The sequence below is a fragment of the Amphiprion ocellaris genome, chromosome 17, assembly GCF_022539595.1.
Source record: "Amphiprion ocellaris isolate individual 3 ecotype Okinawa chromosome 17, ASM2253959v1, whole genome shotgun sequence".
Taxonomy (NCBI): Eukaryota; Metazoa; Chordata; class Actinopteri; family Pomacentridae; genus Amphiprion; species Amphiprion ocellaris.
This window is the reverse complement of record NC_072782.1, coordinates 31,960,708-31,979,526: the sequence shown is the minus strand read 5'-3', so window position 1 is coordinate 31,979,526 and position 18,819 is coordinate 31,960,708. Positions and strand designations below refer to the sequence as shown.

Here is an 18,819-nt window from a genome sequence, read left to right as displayed (position 1 = left end):
ATTCTAAACTAAATTGAATCTACAATATTTAAATTTAATGTGCGATATTTATTTTTATGTGCAATATTTTATTATCACATCCAATATTTCAATTTAATGTCTAATATTACAATTTTACATGCAATATTTCATAGCCACGTGTGATATTTAAACTTAATTTCCAGTATTTTCATTGTCAAGTGTAATATTTGCGGTATTTCCATTATTACATGTAATATTTAAATTTAATTTGCAGCATTTTCATTGCCAAATGTAATATTTAACTTTAATTTGAAATATTTTCATTACCTGTAATATGTAGATTCAATTTGCAGTATTTTCGTTGTCACATATAATATTTATGTATTATATATTTAGTAATGTATTTTACTTATATCTTGTTTTTTTATTATTTTTATTAGGTACTGCATTTATTCTCATGTTGTGTAATTTGTTTTCTGAACAATATCTGGCATAAAAATGAAAGCATAATTTTTTTATTGAACTTTTGTAACCTCTGGAATTTCACATTTAAATATATTTATGAAAAATACATATTTTTTTTAATACAGGCAAATTTTTTGTGACCACATATTTCCTACTAAAGTATTCTACATGTTTAGTTTTGTAATATTGTGACCTGCAGCTACATGTGGTTCAGAAAATATCACTAGTTGACGTCTGGATTATTAATTAATTCAATTATTCTCAATTATTATGAAAAGTTTTGAGTAAATCCGAGATTTTTGAGCAGAAATTGTTCTAAAAATGTGATGATTTGAGACACAAAGATCATTAAATGCAGCTTTAATAAAGAAAACATCCTCAGTTGTGACTTTCATTGAGATTTTAATGCAGATCTGAATTTAACAAGATGACTTTCCACTGCTACATGATGAAACAGACGACGTATTGATCCGGTTCCAGTCCAATCGATCAGTAACTGATCAGGACTTCTGGGCCAGGAGCGTGCTCAGTTTGATCTTCCCGTCCATTGATGCCGTCAGACAGGTGCCACAGTCCACCGCCGAGCACCAGTCAACCGTCACCACCGGAGCTTTGTGTCCGCCCAGCGACAGAACCCGGTCCAGAGCCGGCTCCCCATTGGTCAGCTGGAGGAGGAGCAGGCACACGTCAGCCAATCACAATATACAGCAAAAATGTGTATAATATTCACAAACATAAATATGAAATAAAGATGAAAATATTCTGGTTGATTTAACCTGTTCAGACTTTGCAAACCGACCTGAACGATAGACCTGGTTTTGAGTCTGGTGTTGAACCTGGTTCTGGACTGCTTATGGGCTGGTTTTACACTTGTTTTGGACCTGTTTCTAGACTGCTTTTAGACCTAGTTTAGAACTGGTTTTCAACTGGTTTTTGAGTGGTTTTATCTTGGTTTGGACCTGGTTTGGACTTGTTTTTTAACTGGTTTTGGACCTGGTTCTGAACTGCTTCTGGGCTGTTTTGGACCTGTTTTTAGACTGGTTTTAAACATGGTTGTGGACTAGTTTTAAACTGCCTTTGGACCTGGTTTTAAACCATTTTACAGCTGGGTGTAAGATCTGATTCAGAAGTAGTTTTAACCTGGTTGTAAACTTAGTTCTGGACTAGTTTTGGAACAGATCTTGGACTGAATGTAAACAGGATTTAGACTCAGTTTGGGGCTGTATTTAAACAGGTTTTAGACCTGGTTTAAGGCTGGTTTTAACGGTTTTTGGACTTGGTGTTAGACCTTATTTTGGTCTGGTTTTACACTGGTTTTAGACCTGGTTTTTAATCGGCTCCAGACCTGGTTTTGGGCTGGTTTGAGCTGGTTTTAGACTTGAATTTGAAGACTTTGAGACTTGGTTGTGCACCTGGTTTAGAACTCATTTGTAAATTGTTTTTTGGCTTTTAAATAGGTTTCAGACCTGGTTTTGGGCTGGTTTGAGCTGGGTTTAGACTTAATTTTTAACTGATTTTCAATTAATTTTAGACTTGGTTGCGGATCTGGTTTTGAACTTAGTTGTGCACTACTTTTAGACTGGCTTTGAACTGGTTTTAGACTTGGTGTTAGACCTGGTTTTTAATTGGCTTTGGACCTGTTTTGGGCTGGTCATAGATTTGGTAGTGGACATGGTTTTGAACTATATTGTTGCTTAGTTTTTAACTGGTTTTGGGCTTTAAAACATGTTTTAGTGGTTTCAGACCTGGTTATAGACTGGTTTTGGGCTGGTTTGAGCTGGGTTTAGACTTAATTTTTAACTGATTTTCAATTAGTTTTAGACTTGGTTGCAGATCTGGTTTTGAACTTAGTTGTGGACTAGTTTTAGACTGGTTTTGAACTGGTTTTAGACAGATTTTTAACTGATTTTCGACTTGGTGTTAGACCTAATTTTGGTCAGGTTTTAAACAGGTTTTAGACTTGGTTTTTAATTGACTTTGGACCTGGTTTGTGCTAGTGGACATGGTTTAGAACTTATTTGTGGACTAGCTTTTGACTGGCTTTGGGTTTTTAAACAGGTTTTAGACTCGCTTTCAGACCTGGTTTTAGAATTGATTTTCCACTGGTTTTGAAATGGTTTTAGACTTGGCATGAAGCCTGGTTTTGGACCAGTTTGAGGTGGGTTTAGACTTGACGTTGAAGTGGTTTTCAACTAGTTTTAGATTTGGCTTGAGACCTGGTTTCGGACTGTTTTGGAGCTGGTTTGAGCTGGTTTTAGACTTGATTTTCAACTGTTTTGAGATGGTTTTAGACTTGGCATGAAACCTGGTTTTGGACTGGTTTGGAGCTGGCTTTACACTTTTTTGGAACTAGTTTTACATTTGGTGCTACACTGAGTGTAGAAGAAGAGAACTGGGCTGATCCTGGATCTGGACTCACTCTGTAGATGAGACCGCCTGAGCTGGAACACGTCAGAACATGTTGACCTTCAGAGTCGAAGGCGAAGAGTCGACCTCGAGGAACCTGAACCTGAAACAAAGTTTAACCACAGATTGAGACAGAAACCTAAAAGAAGCTTCAAACAGATTAGAGATGCTCGAGGTGATGATTTAAGATGCTGTTTCCATGGTAACTACTCACCTGTTTGTAGCCGCTGTATCCCGATAGGACGAAGGGTCCGGTGGCGTCTTGGGGTAAAATCTGATCCGACTGCTTCACTCCACAGCGATGAATGTTCCACTGGATGAACTGGACTCACACAGACATTCATTCATTAGATCAGGAGTTAAACTCTCACGTTTTAAAGACGTCTGATTGTGTTTCCGTCGTCCACAAACCTTCCCGTCCTCGCCGATGCTGAACACGGTGTTTTCATCATAGCTAAACTCGACACTGTAAACTTCTCCGTCGTGAGCTCTCCAGCTCATAGCGCTCTCATACCGCTGCATGTCTACAGGAAATCAAGAGGGCTGACTTTATTTCACAGTAAAAGCTCAAAAATTATCTACACAAGTCACATGTTTATATTTAAAGCTGGTGGAATATTTGATGGCGACAGTTGATGTTTTCATATCTCAGATTACAGGAACTTATCTGGAGCCATAAAAGGAACAAACTTTAGCTGCTTGAATTTAAAAGAATATTAGAAAATGTTCTTTTATTACCACAGTTTTACCCAAATAATTGCTTTTTTTTCATTCAAATTATCCAATATGAGTTCCCAAAATTGGCTTTAGATTTGCACCTTTCCTCGGTAAATGTGCTAAAATGGGTGTTAAATGTTGTGTATGGAAGGTTTAGTTGGTGGTGTGGTTCGACGTGGAAAAGTACGGTATGTCTTGGGTTTTTTTGGTAAATGATGGTAAACAGATGGATCTATAACAAAAATAATCGCTAACCGAACAGCCGGATCATCCCATCAGCAGCTCCGGTCACCAGCAGGTTCCCGTTGTGGTTAAAAGCCGTGCAGTTGATGGCGACTGGTTCTGGTTCTAAAGAGAACTGAAGCTGGGAGACAGAAAAACAGAAAACTGATTAAACTACAGCTGCAGGACGTACTGAGGCTAACGCTAATGCTAAGCATGCTAATAGTAACCAACGCCTTTAATGTCAGTACACAAGGAAACAGGACGAATAAACTTTAACAGTGCAAAAAAGTGTAGAAAAAATAATAAAAGTACTGCAATAACTGCAAAATGTGCTTTTACAAGAAGTAAGATAGTAGAAAATACTACCAAGTACTGCACTAGATTTGGACAGGAAGCAGCTTTTATTGAACACATTGTTGCTCAAAGTACTGCACATAACACAAAGAAGTAGAATGCAAAGTTAGCACGTTAGCATGCTAAACATCACATGTACAGTAGAGCTTAATGCTAAACTGTTAGCATATTAACACGTGTAAAGTTCTCAGCTGAACATGGATGAACTTTAGTGTAAAGATCCAGTTACTCGTGAGGATTTCAGTTTGTGCACACACATACACTATATTGCCAAAAGTATTCGCTCACCTGCCTTGACTCGCATATGAACGTAAGTGACATCCTGTTCCTAATCCATAGGGTTCAATATGACGTGGGTCCACCCTTTGCAGCTAGAACAGCTTCAACTCTTCTGGGAAGGCTGTCCACAAGGTTTAGGAGTGTGTTTATGTGAATTTTTGACCATTCTTCCAGAAGCACATTTGTGAGGTCACACACTGATGTTGGACCAGAAGGTCTGGCTCTCAGTCTCCGCTCTAATTCATCCCAAAGGTGTTCTATCAGGTTGAGGTCAGGACTCTGTGCAGGCCAGTCAGGTTCATCCACACCAGACTCTGTCATCCATGTCTTTATGGACCTTACCTTGTGCACTGGTGCACAGTCATGTTGGAAGAGGAAGGACCAGCTCCAAACTGTTCCCACAAAGTTGGGAGCATGGAATTGTCCAAAATGTCTTGGTATGCTGAAGCATTCAGAGTTCCTTTCACTGGAACTAAGGGTCCAAGCCCAGCTCCTGAAAAACAAGCCCACACCATAATCCCCCCTCCACCAAACTTTACACTTGACACAATGCAGTCCCACAAGTACGGTTCTCCTGACAACCACCAAACCCAGACTGGTCCATCAGATTGCCAGATGGAGAAGCGTGATTGGTCACTCCAGAGAAGGTGTCTCCACTGCTCTAGAGTCCAGTGGTGGCTGCTTTACACCACTGCATCCCACGCTTTGCATTGCACTTGGTGATGTATGGCTTGGATGCAGCTGCTCGGCCATGGAAACCCATTCCATGAAGCTCTCTGCTGAAGCACTGTTCTGGAGCTAATCTGAAGGCCACATGAAGTTTGAAGGTTTGTAGTGATTGACTCTGCAGAAAGTTGGCCACCTCTTGGCACTATGCTCCTCAGCATCCGCTGACCCCGCGCCGTCAGTTTACGTGTCCTACCACTTGGTGGCAGAGTTGCTGTCATTCCCACACACTTCCACTTTCTTATAATACAGCTGACAGTTGACTGTGGAATATTTAGGAGCGAGGAAATGTCACGACTGGATTTGTTGCACAGGCGGCATCCTATCACAGTTCCACGCTGGAATTCACTGAGCTCCTGAGAGCGAGCCATTCTTTCACAAATGTTTGTAAAAGCAGTCTGCAGCCTAGGTGCTGGATTTTATACACCTGTGGACATGGAAGTGATTGGAACACCTGATTCTGATTATTTGGATGGGTGAGCCAATACTTTTGGCAATATAGTGTATGCTAACATGCTAGTTAGCTGTACCTAGCTGGTTAGTGGCTAACTACCTGCTGTTTGACCGTCTTTGTGTCCCAAAGCAGCAGCTGACCCGAGACGTTTCCGGATCGACTGAGAGCTGCAGCCGAACAGACGAACGATGATCCGCTGGGGCTGCAGGCTAAAGACAAGATACTGAAAGACACAACAGAAGCCCGTTGGGGTCAGAATTTATACTAAAACTGCAAGTATTTATTCACTGATATAGGACTAGATGCTAAACTCAGGCATGTAGTTTATTCTGTTTGGTCTAGTAAAGGCTCCAGCTTATGGTCGCTGGTGTTTTCTAAGATGTTTTCACAACTATTAGACGGACTGTCATGAATCCCGAAGGATGGATTTTCAGAATGCTGGTGTTTCCTTTGCTTTTCCAACTAAGGTTTTTAATTTCAATCATTTCAAGATTCGATATGTGGACAAACAGCTTCAAAACCAATGGAATTCCCATTAGCCTCATGATGACAACATTTAGCACCTATGGCTTTATGGCTTTATGACTTTATTTTTGTGAGGTCACAACTTTAGTTCTAAATTATTCATGTTATTGTCTACAATTAATAATATTAAACTGTCTGAGCCTTAATATTTACTCTATTTACGTTATGTATTTTTTGTAAGGTTTTAATCCATGATATTTAAATTATTTGAGTAAATTCACACCACAAATACCACTGTAGGGTCTGAACCTCAATATTTAATTGGCACGAATAATAACGACTTAACGTGGGTTAAAGACTGCACAACTATCTCTAATCTGTTTGAAATCTTAATAGTATAAATATAGGTACCGGTATGTATCAAGATATTTGTGAAATTTTAGCTTCATATATCAAATACTTTCTGAGATAAATTATTATTATTATCTGAGTCTGTTCGAACAACAGAATCTGAGGAACTATTAAAGATAAAAACCTGAAATTTGTTATTTCTCATCGTGTCATTGATTCAGAATTTGTAATATTGAACAAGTAGATCAAACAATCTCTGATTATTGAGGAGTTGAAGTACAAACATGAAGCTGTCATGAAAAATTCCATCTTTGAGCTCAAATTAACACAAAATCTGATAACCCAGAAGTCAGCTAGTGATGTTTTCTGAACCATGTGCAGCTGCAGGTCACAATAATACAAAATTAAACATGTAGAATACTTTAAATCTGAAATACTGATGAGAAAAATGAAAAGAAAGTTATTTTAGTGGAACTTTTATACCTGATTGAGCGGGTTTGACAACCAAAATAGTCCTCCAAATATAACAAAGGAAACATTTGGGGCATATTTTTCATTTTGAAAGTGGATCTCTCATTATCAGAAACTATTTGATATCTCAATGTAGAATTTCATAGATACTATTTAAAATATCCACAGATTACGATAGAAAAAAAAGTTTGAACCAAATCAGAGATGGTCGAGCAGAAGGACAAAAACCCTGATGTGTTTTCCTGCTGGTACTATTACTTTTTTTAAAAAAATGATTCCTTTGTTTAATCAGGAAAAGTCTAACTGACATTAAAAACCTTCCTCCAACTTCCACTTCCACGACTTTACAGAACAGACATTTAATACAGAAGCAGGTAGGTTTACCGTGGATGAGTTTCATCGATGTTCATCTCATAAAGATTCTTCTTTGCGTCTGTATCGTACAGTCGGACTGTTCCCACTCCACTGCCGAGCAGCAACTGAGAACAAACACACACATATTAGTGCTTATTTTGGATGGATTTTCTATGTAAATGTAATAAAAATTAACAAAATCAAGTTGTAATTGTAGATTTTCTCACTATAACTAAGTTCTGTTAAGCTGCTGACTGATTTCAATAATGTTCTGATAACTGAATGTAATAAGGAAAATGTGAAATGCTATTTTCTTTTATCAGAAAATAATAAAAACTGATTGTCTTAAAATCAAAGAAAGTAATAAAGCCGTAACATCAGACCTACTATCTCTATTATATCCCCTCTTGTAGATGTTGAATAATGCAAGGAAAGGTCAATATTGGAGTTTAGAGCTGCACACATCAATACTTTTATATTTACCCTCTAAACAAAGGACTGATCTGCCAATGGGATTTAAAGGCGTTTTATATTTACACCATTGATCAGAATCAGAAAATGTAAAAATATGTCATGAACCAATCAGTTCTGTTGGGAAGACTGAACCAGATCGAGGCTAAAATCTCGATGTTTAACCCTCGTGTCGTCCTGCAGGTCAAAATTAACCCGTTTTAAAGTTTGAAAATGTGGAAAAAAATATGTATTTACACAGTGAAACGTCTGATGTCCACATTTTCAACATTTTTGGGAAATTTTTGAACATTTTTTGGTGGAAAAAAAGAAATGTTAAAAAATGTTTCTTCAGAACATTCACACAAAAAAATCAACCAAAATCCAGCAAAATTCTTAAAGAAAATATTAGAAGTTTTACTGATATATATGTAATGACTTTAGATATTTTTAGGATTTTTTCGAAAGATTTTTACTCATTTTTTGAAAATATTTACAAGAATTTTCTTGCCAAATTTGATGGTTTTTTTTTTTTTTTTTTTTTTTTTTAAATTTTTAAGGGAAACTTTTATGGAATTATTGGAATTTTCTTCCTGAAGGTTTTGCAAATTTTCAGAAATTTGGGGAATTTTTTTGCTGAATTTTTGGATTTTTTTCCGACAAGGAAACTATATTTTTTGGTGCCTGTAAATGAGGACAACAGGAGGGTTAATCAGTGATGCTAGAACTCATCCCATTGGGTTGGCTGTTTGCTCTGAGCTGTGTTTGTGTTGGTACCAGTCGGTCTGGTTTGGTCGCCCACTCCAGAGACAGCAGAGGAGACTTGGACATGATGGTGGCTTTGGTCTGCATGATGGGATTGAAGGACCAGACCTGAGGAGGAGAATGAAGGTTTTATTACAAGTTTCTATTTGCAGAAGTTTTATTTTCTGTTTTCATAAGACTCCAGAGAAATTTATAATGTAGATCCACCTTAATGACTCCGTCTACGTCCAAACTGGCAACCCGACGACCAGAACAATCGACCCTGGAAACCAGAAGATGGAGTGAAAATAGATAAACACTAAAGCTTTAGGTTCTGTTTTCGAGCTTCATGTTGCTGAACGGTAAAAGTGTTGAAGAGAACCTGCAGTGCATGATGGATGAATGATGTTCTCCATACTCCTCCTGGCTCAGTTTAATGAAAGGCTGTTCTGCTGACAGACCTCCTCCCTCTGCTGCTGCTGAAGATTCTGGAGGTTCACTGGGAAGTTCTGAAGGAGGTTCCACCTCCAACGACTCCACTTTTCTCTCTGGAGTCTGAAGACAACACATGGAGGAAATAGAGTTTAAACTGAGCAAAACAGGAAGTTTGTTGAAGGTTCTTCCACCTTAAATCTTCAGGTTCCTTCTGTTCGACCATCTCTGGTTTGACTTTTTTAACATAAACTATGAATATTTAAAATAGTAGTTGTGAAATTTTAGCTTCGTATGTCAAATACTTCAGATCATTTCTTTTAAAATTCACCGTCAACCCACTTTAGCAGGGTTTTTCTCACATTGAAAATGAGTCTGTTTGAACAACAATATCTGAGGAACTTTTAAAGGTAAAAACCTGAACTCTTCCCGGTTATTTCTCATTGTGCCTATAAAAAACCCTAAATATTCTTAGTTCTATTTGAGGAACCATTTTGAAACTCCAGAACTCTACTTGGATCGGACTATCTACCAGTATTTTAGTTCTGTGATACAACTTGTCAAACCTGCTCAATCAATTTTGTGACCAAGTATTTCATATTAAAAGCATTCAATATGTTTAGTGTTTTTATTAATGCAACTACACGGTTCAGAAAATATCAACAGTTGACTGTGAAACTATTAAACATAAAGTGTTTTCCAACAGGCTGTGCCAGCAAACAAAGGTTAGTTCGACATCTTAGGAAATAGGTGTGGATTCCTGTGTGCTAAGCAGAGCTAGGAGGCAATTAGTATAGCTCAGCATACAGACTAATTTAAGGTATTCCGAAATAAAAACATCTGAATGCACACTTGTAGCAGATTTGTTGCATCTAACTGGTCTATTCCGGTACCTGTGGTGGTTTGGAGAAAAGCTCCTTCCTCTCCTTCTCATGATCCTGGATTCTCTTGTGTCTGGGGTTCTGGTTGGCTGACTGGTTTGCTGATTGGTTTGTAGGTTGTTGAGAACTCGCTGGTTCGCTGGTCGATAGCTGGTTGGAAAGTGGCTTCACATCTTTAGATTGGGCTGCATCTTTAGACTTGGCAGGCTAAAAGGAAAGTTTACAACCTTAAATATAGAAATACACAACAGAAATATCTGTACAGAATCCTACAACTTTCTGGGGGAATGTTTTAAAACCTGGTGCTAGCATGCTATAATGAGACATCTTTGGTTAGGATAATATAGAAAGTACCAATATTTAAGGTCAAAGTTGGATTTGGTCCATCCAGTAATTGATGGTTGGTTCACTACTGTTTGTCGGACTTCACATAGATTTAGTTTTGTCTTTTTGCATGATCTTCTTGAGAAGACGCCAATTTTCAAGATATCAGTACCAACTGCCATCAAAGGAAGGTAAATTATCCGCTACAAACTCTATCAGATGTGTAAAACCCTTCTTAACATGTGAGAAGTTGGATTTTTTCTAAATTCTCTTCAAAACAAATTGTGATACTGCATAGAACAGCATCTAGTGGACATGAAACCAAGTACATCTGAGTCTCAGCACCTAAAAACAACTTTTTCAAAGAACCAACCAACTTGGGAATCAATGTGATTTGGTAATTTTGCAAATTAGCAGCTCCTAGCTCTCACCTGATTGGTTGTTGGGTCCTTTCTACCGACTGCCGCCTGGTTTGGAGAGGAACCGGTGGACACCTGGTTCGGTTTGCCCGGTGTGCGTCTGGTTTGTGGTAGGAATGAGAAGAAGTTTCTGGAAGGGGTGGTGGCGGCGCTCACGGCTCGCTGGCTCGACACCAAGTCCCTGAGAGGGCAAAGAAAGTGGGGAAGTTTAACAACAACGGACTTAAGGAGCTCACACTGAATCCAGACTGTGCTAGAGTCAAGACTTAGAAGAGGTTAGATAGATATGAGATTGATTACGAAGCCCAGGACAAGACTTCGGCAAAGTTGTACCCGGTTACACTTCCTTTCATTTTGTACATGCTGTTGTGTGCATGTTGTTGCATGGTGATCTGTCACTTATGTGGTGGCAAACTGCCTTTTAAGTTAGTTAAGATATGAGGTTGGGAATTCTGACAACTTAAATTCAGTGGAATCATCGAAAAACGATCTGTAAATGTCACCACAAGCGATCAGCATCAGCAAACCCATCAGCTACTTCACTTCTATGCCGATGACACCAACCTCTATATAGGTGTTGATCCTGATTATCTTGTGTATAAACATGACTTCAATCAGTTTTCTAAGTTGGTTTCCTTGTCCTTTCTGTTGCAGTCTGCCATTATTGGGAATTTTTAGTCTAGCAAGATTGGAGTGGCAGGTAACAGACCTCTGACAATTCTAAGAAATGAATACTCGATCACATTTTAAGCAGCCTTCTGTGGCTTGAAGCCCATTGGACATGTTGGCCCCTAACTTTGTCCATGCAAGTCCATGAACTAGCAGGACTTGGAGCTACGATATCACATCTTGTTACATCCTACAGTCAGCAAAGTCAGTGAGAACCCAGACTCCTTATATTTTGGGTTCATTTACATTCAGAACAGCAATGGCTGACCAGCTGCATGAGGCTTAAGCTGAAGGTGGCCATATGGGTAGGCGTCTTTATGGTACTTTGTCAAAGCTTCATTCAGGCAGGAATGATACCCAAAAATAAGAAGACATTATTTACATGACAGATTTGTCTGTGTCATGTTAGGATGACGTGTCAAGAGTCTATTGCTGGGATTGTTGGTCATTCTGGAATTATTATGGTGGATTCATAAAGCACAGTACCAGAGTCCAGCTTTGATAACTTCACGACATTAAGTGTTGTGGAAGGTTCTTGACCTACTTCACCTACTTTCAGGGAGTTTCAGTTCTTTACTTGATTTATGGATGCTTTGTACCTTATCTCAGTAATGTTAAACCCTTTCTTTTGACAGTGCATTAAAGCATTAGAAGTGGAACATGAAGCAATGGAAGAAGGTGGTCTCCTCAGATTAATCGTGTTTTCACTAACGTCAAGCGGACGGCTAGGTTTCTCACTTATCTAAAGAAAAGATGATGGTGTGATACTCTGGGCAAAAGTTCTGCTTCCTTTGGCACATACCATCTACATAAACATCACTGTATGTATATAAACCCAACATAACAATGAGTTCAGAGTGTTGACCTGGACTTCAAATTCCCCAGATCTGAATCTGATCAAGCAAGTCCAATCCCTATAGGCCAACATCTCGCAACTTCCGGGAGTTTAAGGATCTGTTGCGCATGTCTTGGTGTCTGAAACCACAGGACATTTTCAGGTGTTTCAAAGTCTTGTGGAGACCATGGGTTGATGAGGAGAAACTACACAATATTAGGAAGGTGGTTTTAATACTGTGACTGAATGGTGTATTTTCTTTCTTCTGTTCAGTAAATCTAACACAAAGAAAGATGTTGTTGAGAAACTAGAGTTCTCCAGAAGGCATGTGGGAGACTCTGAGGTTAACCGGAAGAAGATTCTTTTGTTTGATGAGGCAGTAATTAACCTTTGTTGGAGGACGCCAAACACTGAACATCATCACAGCCCCACCATCCCCACAGTGAAGCACGGCGGTGGCAGCATCATTATGTGGGAACAACTTTTTAAAGGCACTGTAACTAAATCCAGAAAAAAAGCAAACTCATTGCTTTCAGCATCACGACTCTGGTTAAGCCATCGTTTGTTTGGGGATTGAGAATTTAGGGTTACTGTTGTTACTGTTACTGCATTGTCTCTTTACTGTCAGGGCTCCCTAGTAAAGGTCTTCACAGATTCTCTCGGTTCTGATGGGCTAAGATCCGAGCAGGACCGGTTCCGAACTCTATTTAGTCTGTCAAGGTTGGGCAGGAATTCTGTGTCAATATGTGTTTTGAGATGAAGGGATACGAATAACTGGTGGAAGTGGTACTTGTCAATGCAAGGAACAATGAGAATTTTCTGTTTTTTTCTGTTTTATGTTTTGTATTTTTAATTTTTTATTAATGATATAAATTTTACAGTGTACTGTATTTGTCAGTTTTTCATTATTGTATGAAAATCTACTGAAATTTGTTAAAAAAAAATAATAAAAAATAGATCGTACTGACAAGAAACAACAATTCATCAGGTGAATTGTTTATTTGGCAACATCAACCGCAACACAGCACACAGTGGAAATACTGCAACAGGATAAACACTTTACCATTAACAATAAGTTAGTTAAAACTGCTTTAAATATATTTTTATATCAATAAAAAACAAAATAACTCAGGTTTGTTTGCGTTTAAGTGGCCAAAAAAATCTTCTAAAAATGACTCCAGGTTGATGATAGAGATAGGAGGTTTCTGAACATCGTGTTACATCACTCGTGCAAAAAACAAACAAAAAACAACAACAGCGCCTCAACATTTTCTCAAATTCCTCTTATCATACTGCTGTTTCTATGGAGGATGATCAAACTCATTGTTCCACAAGTGTAAGAAGTCAGAAGTTTAGTTTCTAACACGTTTGACCTGTTTGGTTTCAATCTAAGGATTCAATCATAAATCTCACAACCCAGATCATATTTTTTATGCTGTAGTAGCACTGCCTTGTGGGTAACTTCAGCAACTTTAGCTCCAATAATTCAGCAGGTTGTCAACCATATTGTCGTCTAAAATGCAGCTAACAAAAGCTTCTCTTCTACACAACATTTAAAACAAAACACCACTAGAACAAAGGCAGTCAGTTGAAACTGAGGTAAATGTGAACAAGCTAGCATGCTAACGTGCTAACATCAGAAAAGTGTTTGTATTGTGCTTTTTTGGGAAAAACAGAGCAAAAGAAAACATCAGGATGAAAACTGCAATCAATAAAAATGCTGCTCTGATTAATTTTTCAAAAGAGCTTTAAGTTTAAAGATGGCTGCCATCTGCAACAATAAAAGTCAAACCAGCACCGTAGCTCGATCATTCAACCCGTTAAATCTCTATAAAACTTCTGTTCTAACATCTCAGTATCATACATCGTCATGCAGTTTGTCAAGATAAAATAAACTCAAATGAAATGCTAATTTTTAATCATTAAATCGCTAGAAAAATATTCATTAGTGGCAGCCGTAGCAGCTTCATATTTAAGAAAAATAAATCCTTCATTTTATTTAAAGCATGGCAGCCGTCTTTGGAATCAGCCATGTTTGTAACGTATCAACTCCTGGGTCAGTAAATAACTTTGGTTTAAAGGTATCATACTGCTAAATGTCTGTTAAGTCGACACTATGAACATTAAAAACTGGCAGAATGGCAGCCATCTTTGCTGTGGTCAGTCATCGGTAAAGACAGTGATGTTAGTGTCTCACAGCTCAGTGTCTCCCAGTCGGTCCATGTTCTGGACGTACGCCGGCAGCTTGTGATGAACCATCTCGTCTCCGTCCCTCTGGTCCCGACTCTCTGTCTGCAGGGCAAACAGCTGGACGAGACGAAAGTTACTGTCAAAACTCAATATATCACTTAGAATTTGATAACATAAGGTGCAAATAGGGGTAAGAATCATAGAACTAAAGCTAAACCTTTAGATTCATTCAACCAAATGAAGGTAAACTGCAGTATTTTTCAACTGACTTCTAAGGTTCCTTGTTGTAGTTCAATGACAAGACAATTTAATTAAAGCTGTTTAATACCAATTAAAATGGCTGTTTAATTTTAACTGGAACTTCTTGTCTATTTTAAATGGTAGAAGTTTTAAACAACTGTAAAGAACATTTTAAAACACACAAGACTTGCATTACTATTTTCTCATTGTAATGTATTTGGTAGATTATGTGAAGCATTGTGGTGGCAGCATCATAACATGAAGCATGGTGGTGGCAGCATCATGATGTGAAGCATGGTGGTGGTAGCATCATGATGTGAAGCACGGTGGTGGTAGCATCATGATGTAAAGCATGGTGGTGGTAGCATCATGATGTAAAGCATGGTGGTGGCAGCATCAAGATGTGAAGCACGGTGGTGGCAGCATCATGATGTGAAGCACGGTGGTGGCAGCATCATGATGTGAAGCATGATGAAAAACTTCAATCATTTAAATTACTATAGACAGTCCAGTTAGACTTTAATAGACATGCTATTTAATTAATACGATTAAAACAACAAACTTGTTTTCTTCTCACCTGCTGTCGGAGCTGCTCGTTCTCTTCAGTCAGGATGGTCATCTTCTGGACCTCAGCGTCGAAGCTCAGCAGAACAGGCTGAGGTGGAACTAAGTCAAGGATTAGAGACAAGAACTTTCAGAACTTAAATATCTATAAATAACTTAAACCGGCTGCATTAGCAGGTTGGATCCAGCTGAAGGATATGCATGCACTGGAAGAGGACCGACAGGAAGTTGTGCAGTGAAACCAGGAAGGTGTCGGCCCACTGGCGGGAAAAGTACGGCGAGAAGGCGGGGTTCTGCTCGGGGGCGGGGATAAACGGCAGGATGAACCAATCACGCCACTCGGCCTGACTCTGCAGCTCCAACGCCTGCTTCTGGAAGAACTCCTGGGTTTTCTCCAGGTTTCCTTTCTGGAAGAACAACAGCAGACGGATCATAAACAGGCCTCAAGTTTAATCTGGTTCCAGAAGCGAGCAGCACAGAACGCTACCTGGATGGTGTTGATGACGTAGTATCTGTACAGGCTGGTCCTCAGCTTGTTCACAGTGGATTTGTAAACGTCCTCCAGTCGGCAGAACAGACGTCTGTCCAGGTAGAGCCAGTATTCTTTCAGACCAAACAGGTCGAAGCTCTGAACGAACTGCTGCAGCTGGTCGATGATTTTATCCACCTGCAGAAACAGAGAAATATGTTTTTAAGACGTTCTTCTCTTGATTGCAGGAGAAAACCCACCATGTGTCCGTGATCATACCCTGAAGCCTTTCTCCTTGTCGGCTTTGATCTCGCTGTCCAGATGTTTCAGGGTGTTGGTGAAGCCTCGGTAGATCAGATATTCCCTCACATGTTCGTCTGTTCTCTCCACTGTGGAGCCCATGGTGACCTCTGACCTGGAAAGTACAAAACCACAGTTTTTACAGGGAGAATAAAACAGACCAGAAAACATCTACCTGGTCTACTGTAGGGGTTCAGTTGGGAGAGTTTATAAAGAGAGATATTTAGGAAGAAAAATTACTGAAGCTAAAAAAATGTATATACAGGGGGTCCTTGGTTTACGACGTCCTCGACCTACGGCGTTATGTCGTTACGTATTTATAGGCGGGTCCTCGGTTTACGACCCACAGCGTTTCATTGTTATGTTGGAACTGGTTACATGGAACTAGATGGTGAGCGGAGCGAATGAATACGTCGTCACGTGAGGCTATAAGATGCCTTTGTTCCCATTCTCCGGTTGTATGCCACGTTGGATTGTACTACATTCGCTAAATTCTTGCCCTTCATTATGACTCCCAAGCGTAAGTCAGACTCATACATGCATGAAAGTCATTGGTATTCATGACTTTTCTGAAGAACTGATCGATATCGTGATGCACGTAACGGCTTTTTCACCGCTTAAATTTTCACTGGAGTTCCGACTTAGGACAAAAATGGACTTGTGTCAATCCATAGGAATGGAACTCCGACGTAAGTCAAGGACCCCCTGTACACAAAACATCCAGATCCTACATTCAGTATTTCGTAGAAGCCCATTGGACACCAGTTATGCCATCATTGCACGTCTGATTTGGGCAGTTTATCCCATAATTCCTGACAGAGCTTTTGAAATTGGTTGGGAAGCTTCTGTGAAAAGTTATTTTTAGTTTTGTTTGGTTCAAAACCTTGTTTATACTCTCCCTGTCTTCCCTGTCCAATCTGCTGAAAAGCTCCTCAACAAGGTGATGCTGCCACCGCCATGCTTCACTGTATTGATTGTATTAGCTGATTCCAGTTTTTGTCTCAGATCACAGATCAGAGAATATCTTTCATCATGCTCTCATATAGAGTTGCGCATCAAGAACTGGTTCCAACTTAGAACTAGTTCTGAATGTCTGATTTAAGAATATTTCATTTCATTTCAGGTTAACAATCCCTAAACAAACGTCAATTAGTTTAGCTTAAAAGCATCAAACTGCAAACACCTATTGTTTCTCTACCACTATCCATCCAGCTGAGCCATAAGTCTTGTGAGCTGAGGCGTTGCTGAGTTTCTTAAACCGGAAGTGAACAACACACAAATACTGCTACACAAGAGTTTGCAAAGACAGGACTTTGTACTAATCCAGATCCCAGTTATTAGAAATGGATGAACACTTAGCTTGCTTACTGATCACCAACCTAGAGCTCATCCAAAGGCTCATAGAAAAGGAAACATCACTGCAAACAAATAAAGATTTCCAATTGTCCCAACTGTATGAACATGATTCTAAAATGGAAACGGAAACTCCCAGTTTTGGACCTATGGGGAGTGTCTATGTCTTCATCATGGCTCCACATAGAAAAGAACAGCCAAGAACTGAAACATCAGAAGGAAAAAAGACACAGAAAGATTGATGAACAACTAAAAATGGAAGTGGAAACACAGTGTCAGTAATCAGGAGGTACAGAAGGAGTCATAGTACCACTAATCAGAGCTGTAGGTGAAGAACATCAACCTCTATGGACGGAGGACAAGAACAAAACCTGGTTGCGGCTCAGAACTAAGCTTCCAGATGAAAGTTTGCTCAAGAACTTGATAAGAAGCCTGATGGATGTTGGAGAACATTCTTTGGTCAGGTGAAGATCAATGAGTTGGGCTCAGATGGAGCTCATCATGTTTGGTGAGAACCTGACCAGGACTACCACAGTGGATGCATAGTCCTGACAGTGAAGCACGGAGGAGGGAGTGAGATGATATGAGGCTGCATGAGATCTGAAGGTGTTGGGGAGATGATATTTATTAGATGAATGTCTAGGGATAAAACAAAATACTGTCTGAACAGATGAAGAAGAAGAATATTCCAGCAGGAGAACACCCAAAGAACACAAGAGGTTCTCCACTAGAACAAAGTGAAAGTAAGAACTGGACAAATAAACGTCCTGACTTAAATCCAATAGAACTTTTAGTGTATTTTAAAGACAAATTTAGAACAACACAACACCTCCAGTGAAGAGAAGCAGAGAATCCTCTACGTTAAACAGAACTGGATTGGTCACCCAAATTTAAAAAAAAATAATACAATAGATTTAAATCTCAGAAAACTGGACACACGAATATTATTGGAAACAGCTCCTGCAACACCTCAGAAAACTCTAAACACTGTTGAAGTTGTTAAATTATATTAAAGTTATTTACATTAATCTGATGTTGCACAGAAGCTCCATTTTTTTTGCTGTTTTCCGTCACAACAAACGACTTTAACCACCGTTTATTTCACAATTTTACTGATTTTTTTCCACATTTGCTGCTTTATACTGACGCCGAATTATCTTACAGTTGATGTTGTTACAGGAAACACCTTAAATCTTGGTCTAGTGTTTACGTACCCCAGAGGATTGTCAGGATCAGCTTCAATTCAGCGAATTTTCACTGAAGTTCGGTTCCTTCGCGCAACGCAAAAAAAACGTCCAACATGCAAAAATTTTTTATTTTAGATCCAAATAAACCTGAAGCTCAGAGCCGCTCCTCTCAGATTATTACTGCAGCAAAACGTTCACAACAGTAAAACTCTTCCTGTTGTTTTAACTCCAGACAGTCATGTGACGAGCGGCTTCTTCCGCTTCCGCTTTTTCTTCTTCGTCGCTTTATTGGCGGTTGACCAACCAGCTTCCGATGCCACCCCATGCTGAAATGGAGTGTATAATATGATATGATATGATATGATATATTATAATATAAAATAAAATCATGTTTAATTATTTAAAATTGACTTAAAAAATAAATCAATTCTCTCTCTATTAACTCAGTGCCTTTAAAAATATCATTAGTTGATATAATGATCCTGAAGGAAAATTTTTGGTCACATATTATTCTAAAAAAATGACATAACATGA

The 18,819-nt window shown here is 39.0% G+C and overlaps 1 protein-coding gene across 1 annotated transcript; it reads right to left on the bottom strand.

Moving 5' to 3' along the window:
* Positions 1-808: 808 nt before the first annotated feature.
* On the bottom strand, positions 809-18,679 carry wdr91 (WD repeat domain 91). The gene is made up of 18 exons (XM_055019385.1): positions 18,313-18,679; positions 15,725-15,860; positions 15,464-15,643; positions 15,177-15,383; positions 14,990-15,073; positions 14,180-14,289; positions 10,491-10,659; positions 9,748-9,942; positions 8,805-8,977; positions 8,651-8,705; positions 8,456-8,551; positions 7,259-7,353; positions 5,687-5,810; positions 3,805-3,913; positions 3,244-3,356; positions 3,047-3,154; positions 2,846-2,935; positions 809-1,091 (listed from the first exon to the last, which is right to left on the bottom strand). Exons 2-18 carry the CDS (start codon positions 15,845-15,847, stop codon positions 927-929), a joined length of 2,196 nt encoding a protein of 731 aa, XP_054875360.1. The 5' UTR covers positions 15,848-15,860; positions 18,313-18,679; the 3' UTR covers positions 809-926.
* Positions 18,680-18,819: the final 140 nt, after the last annotated feature.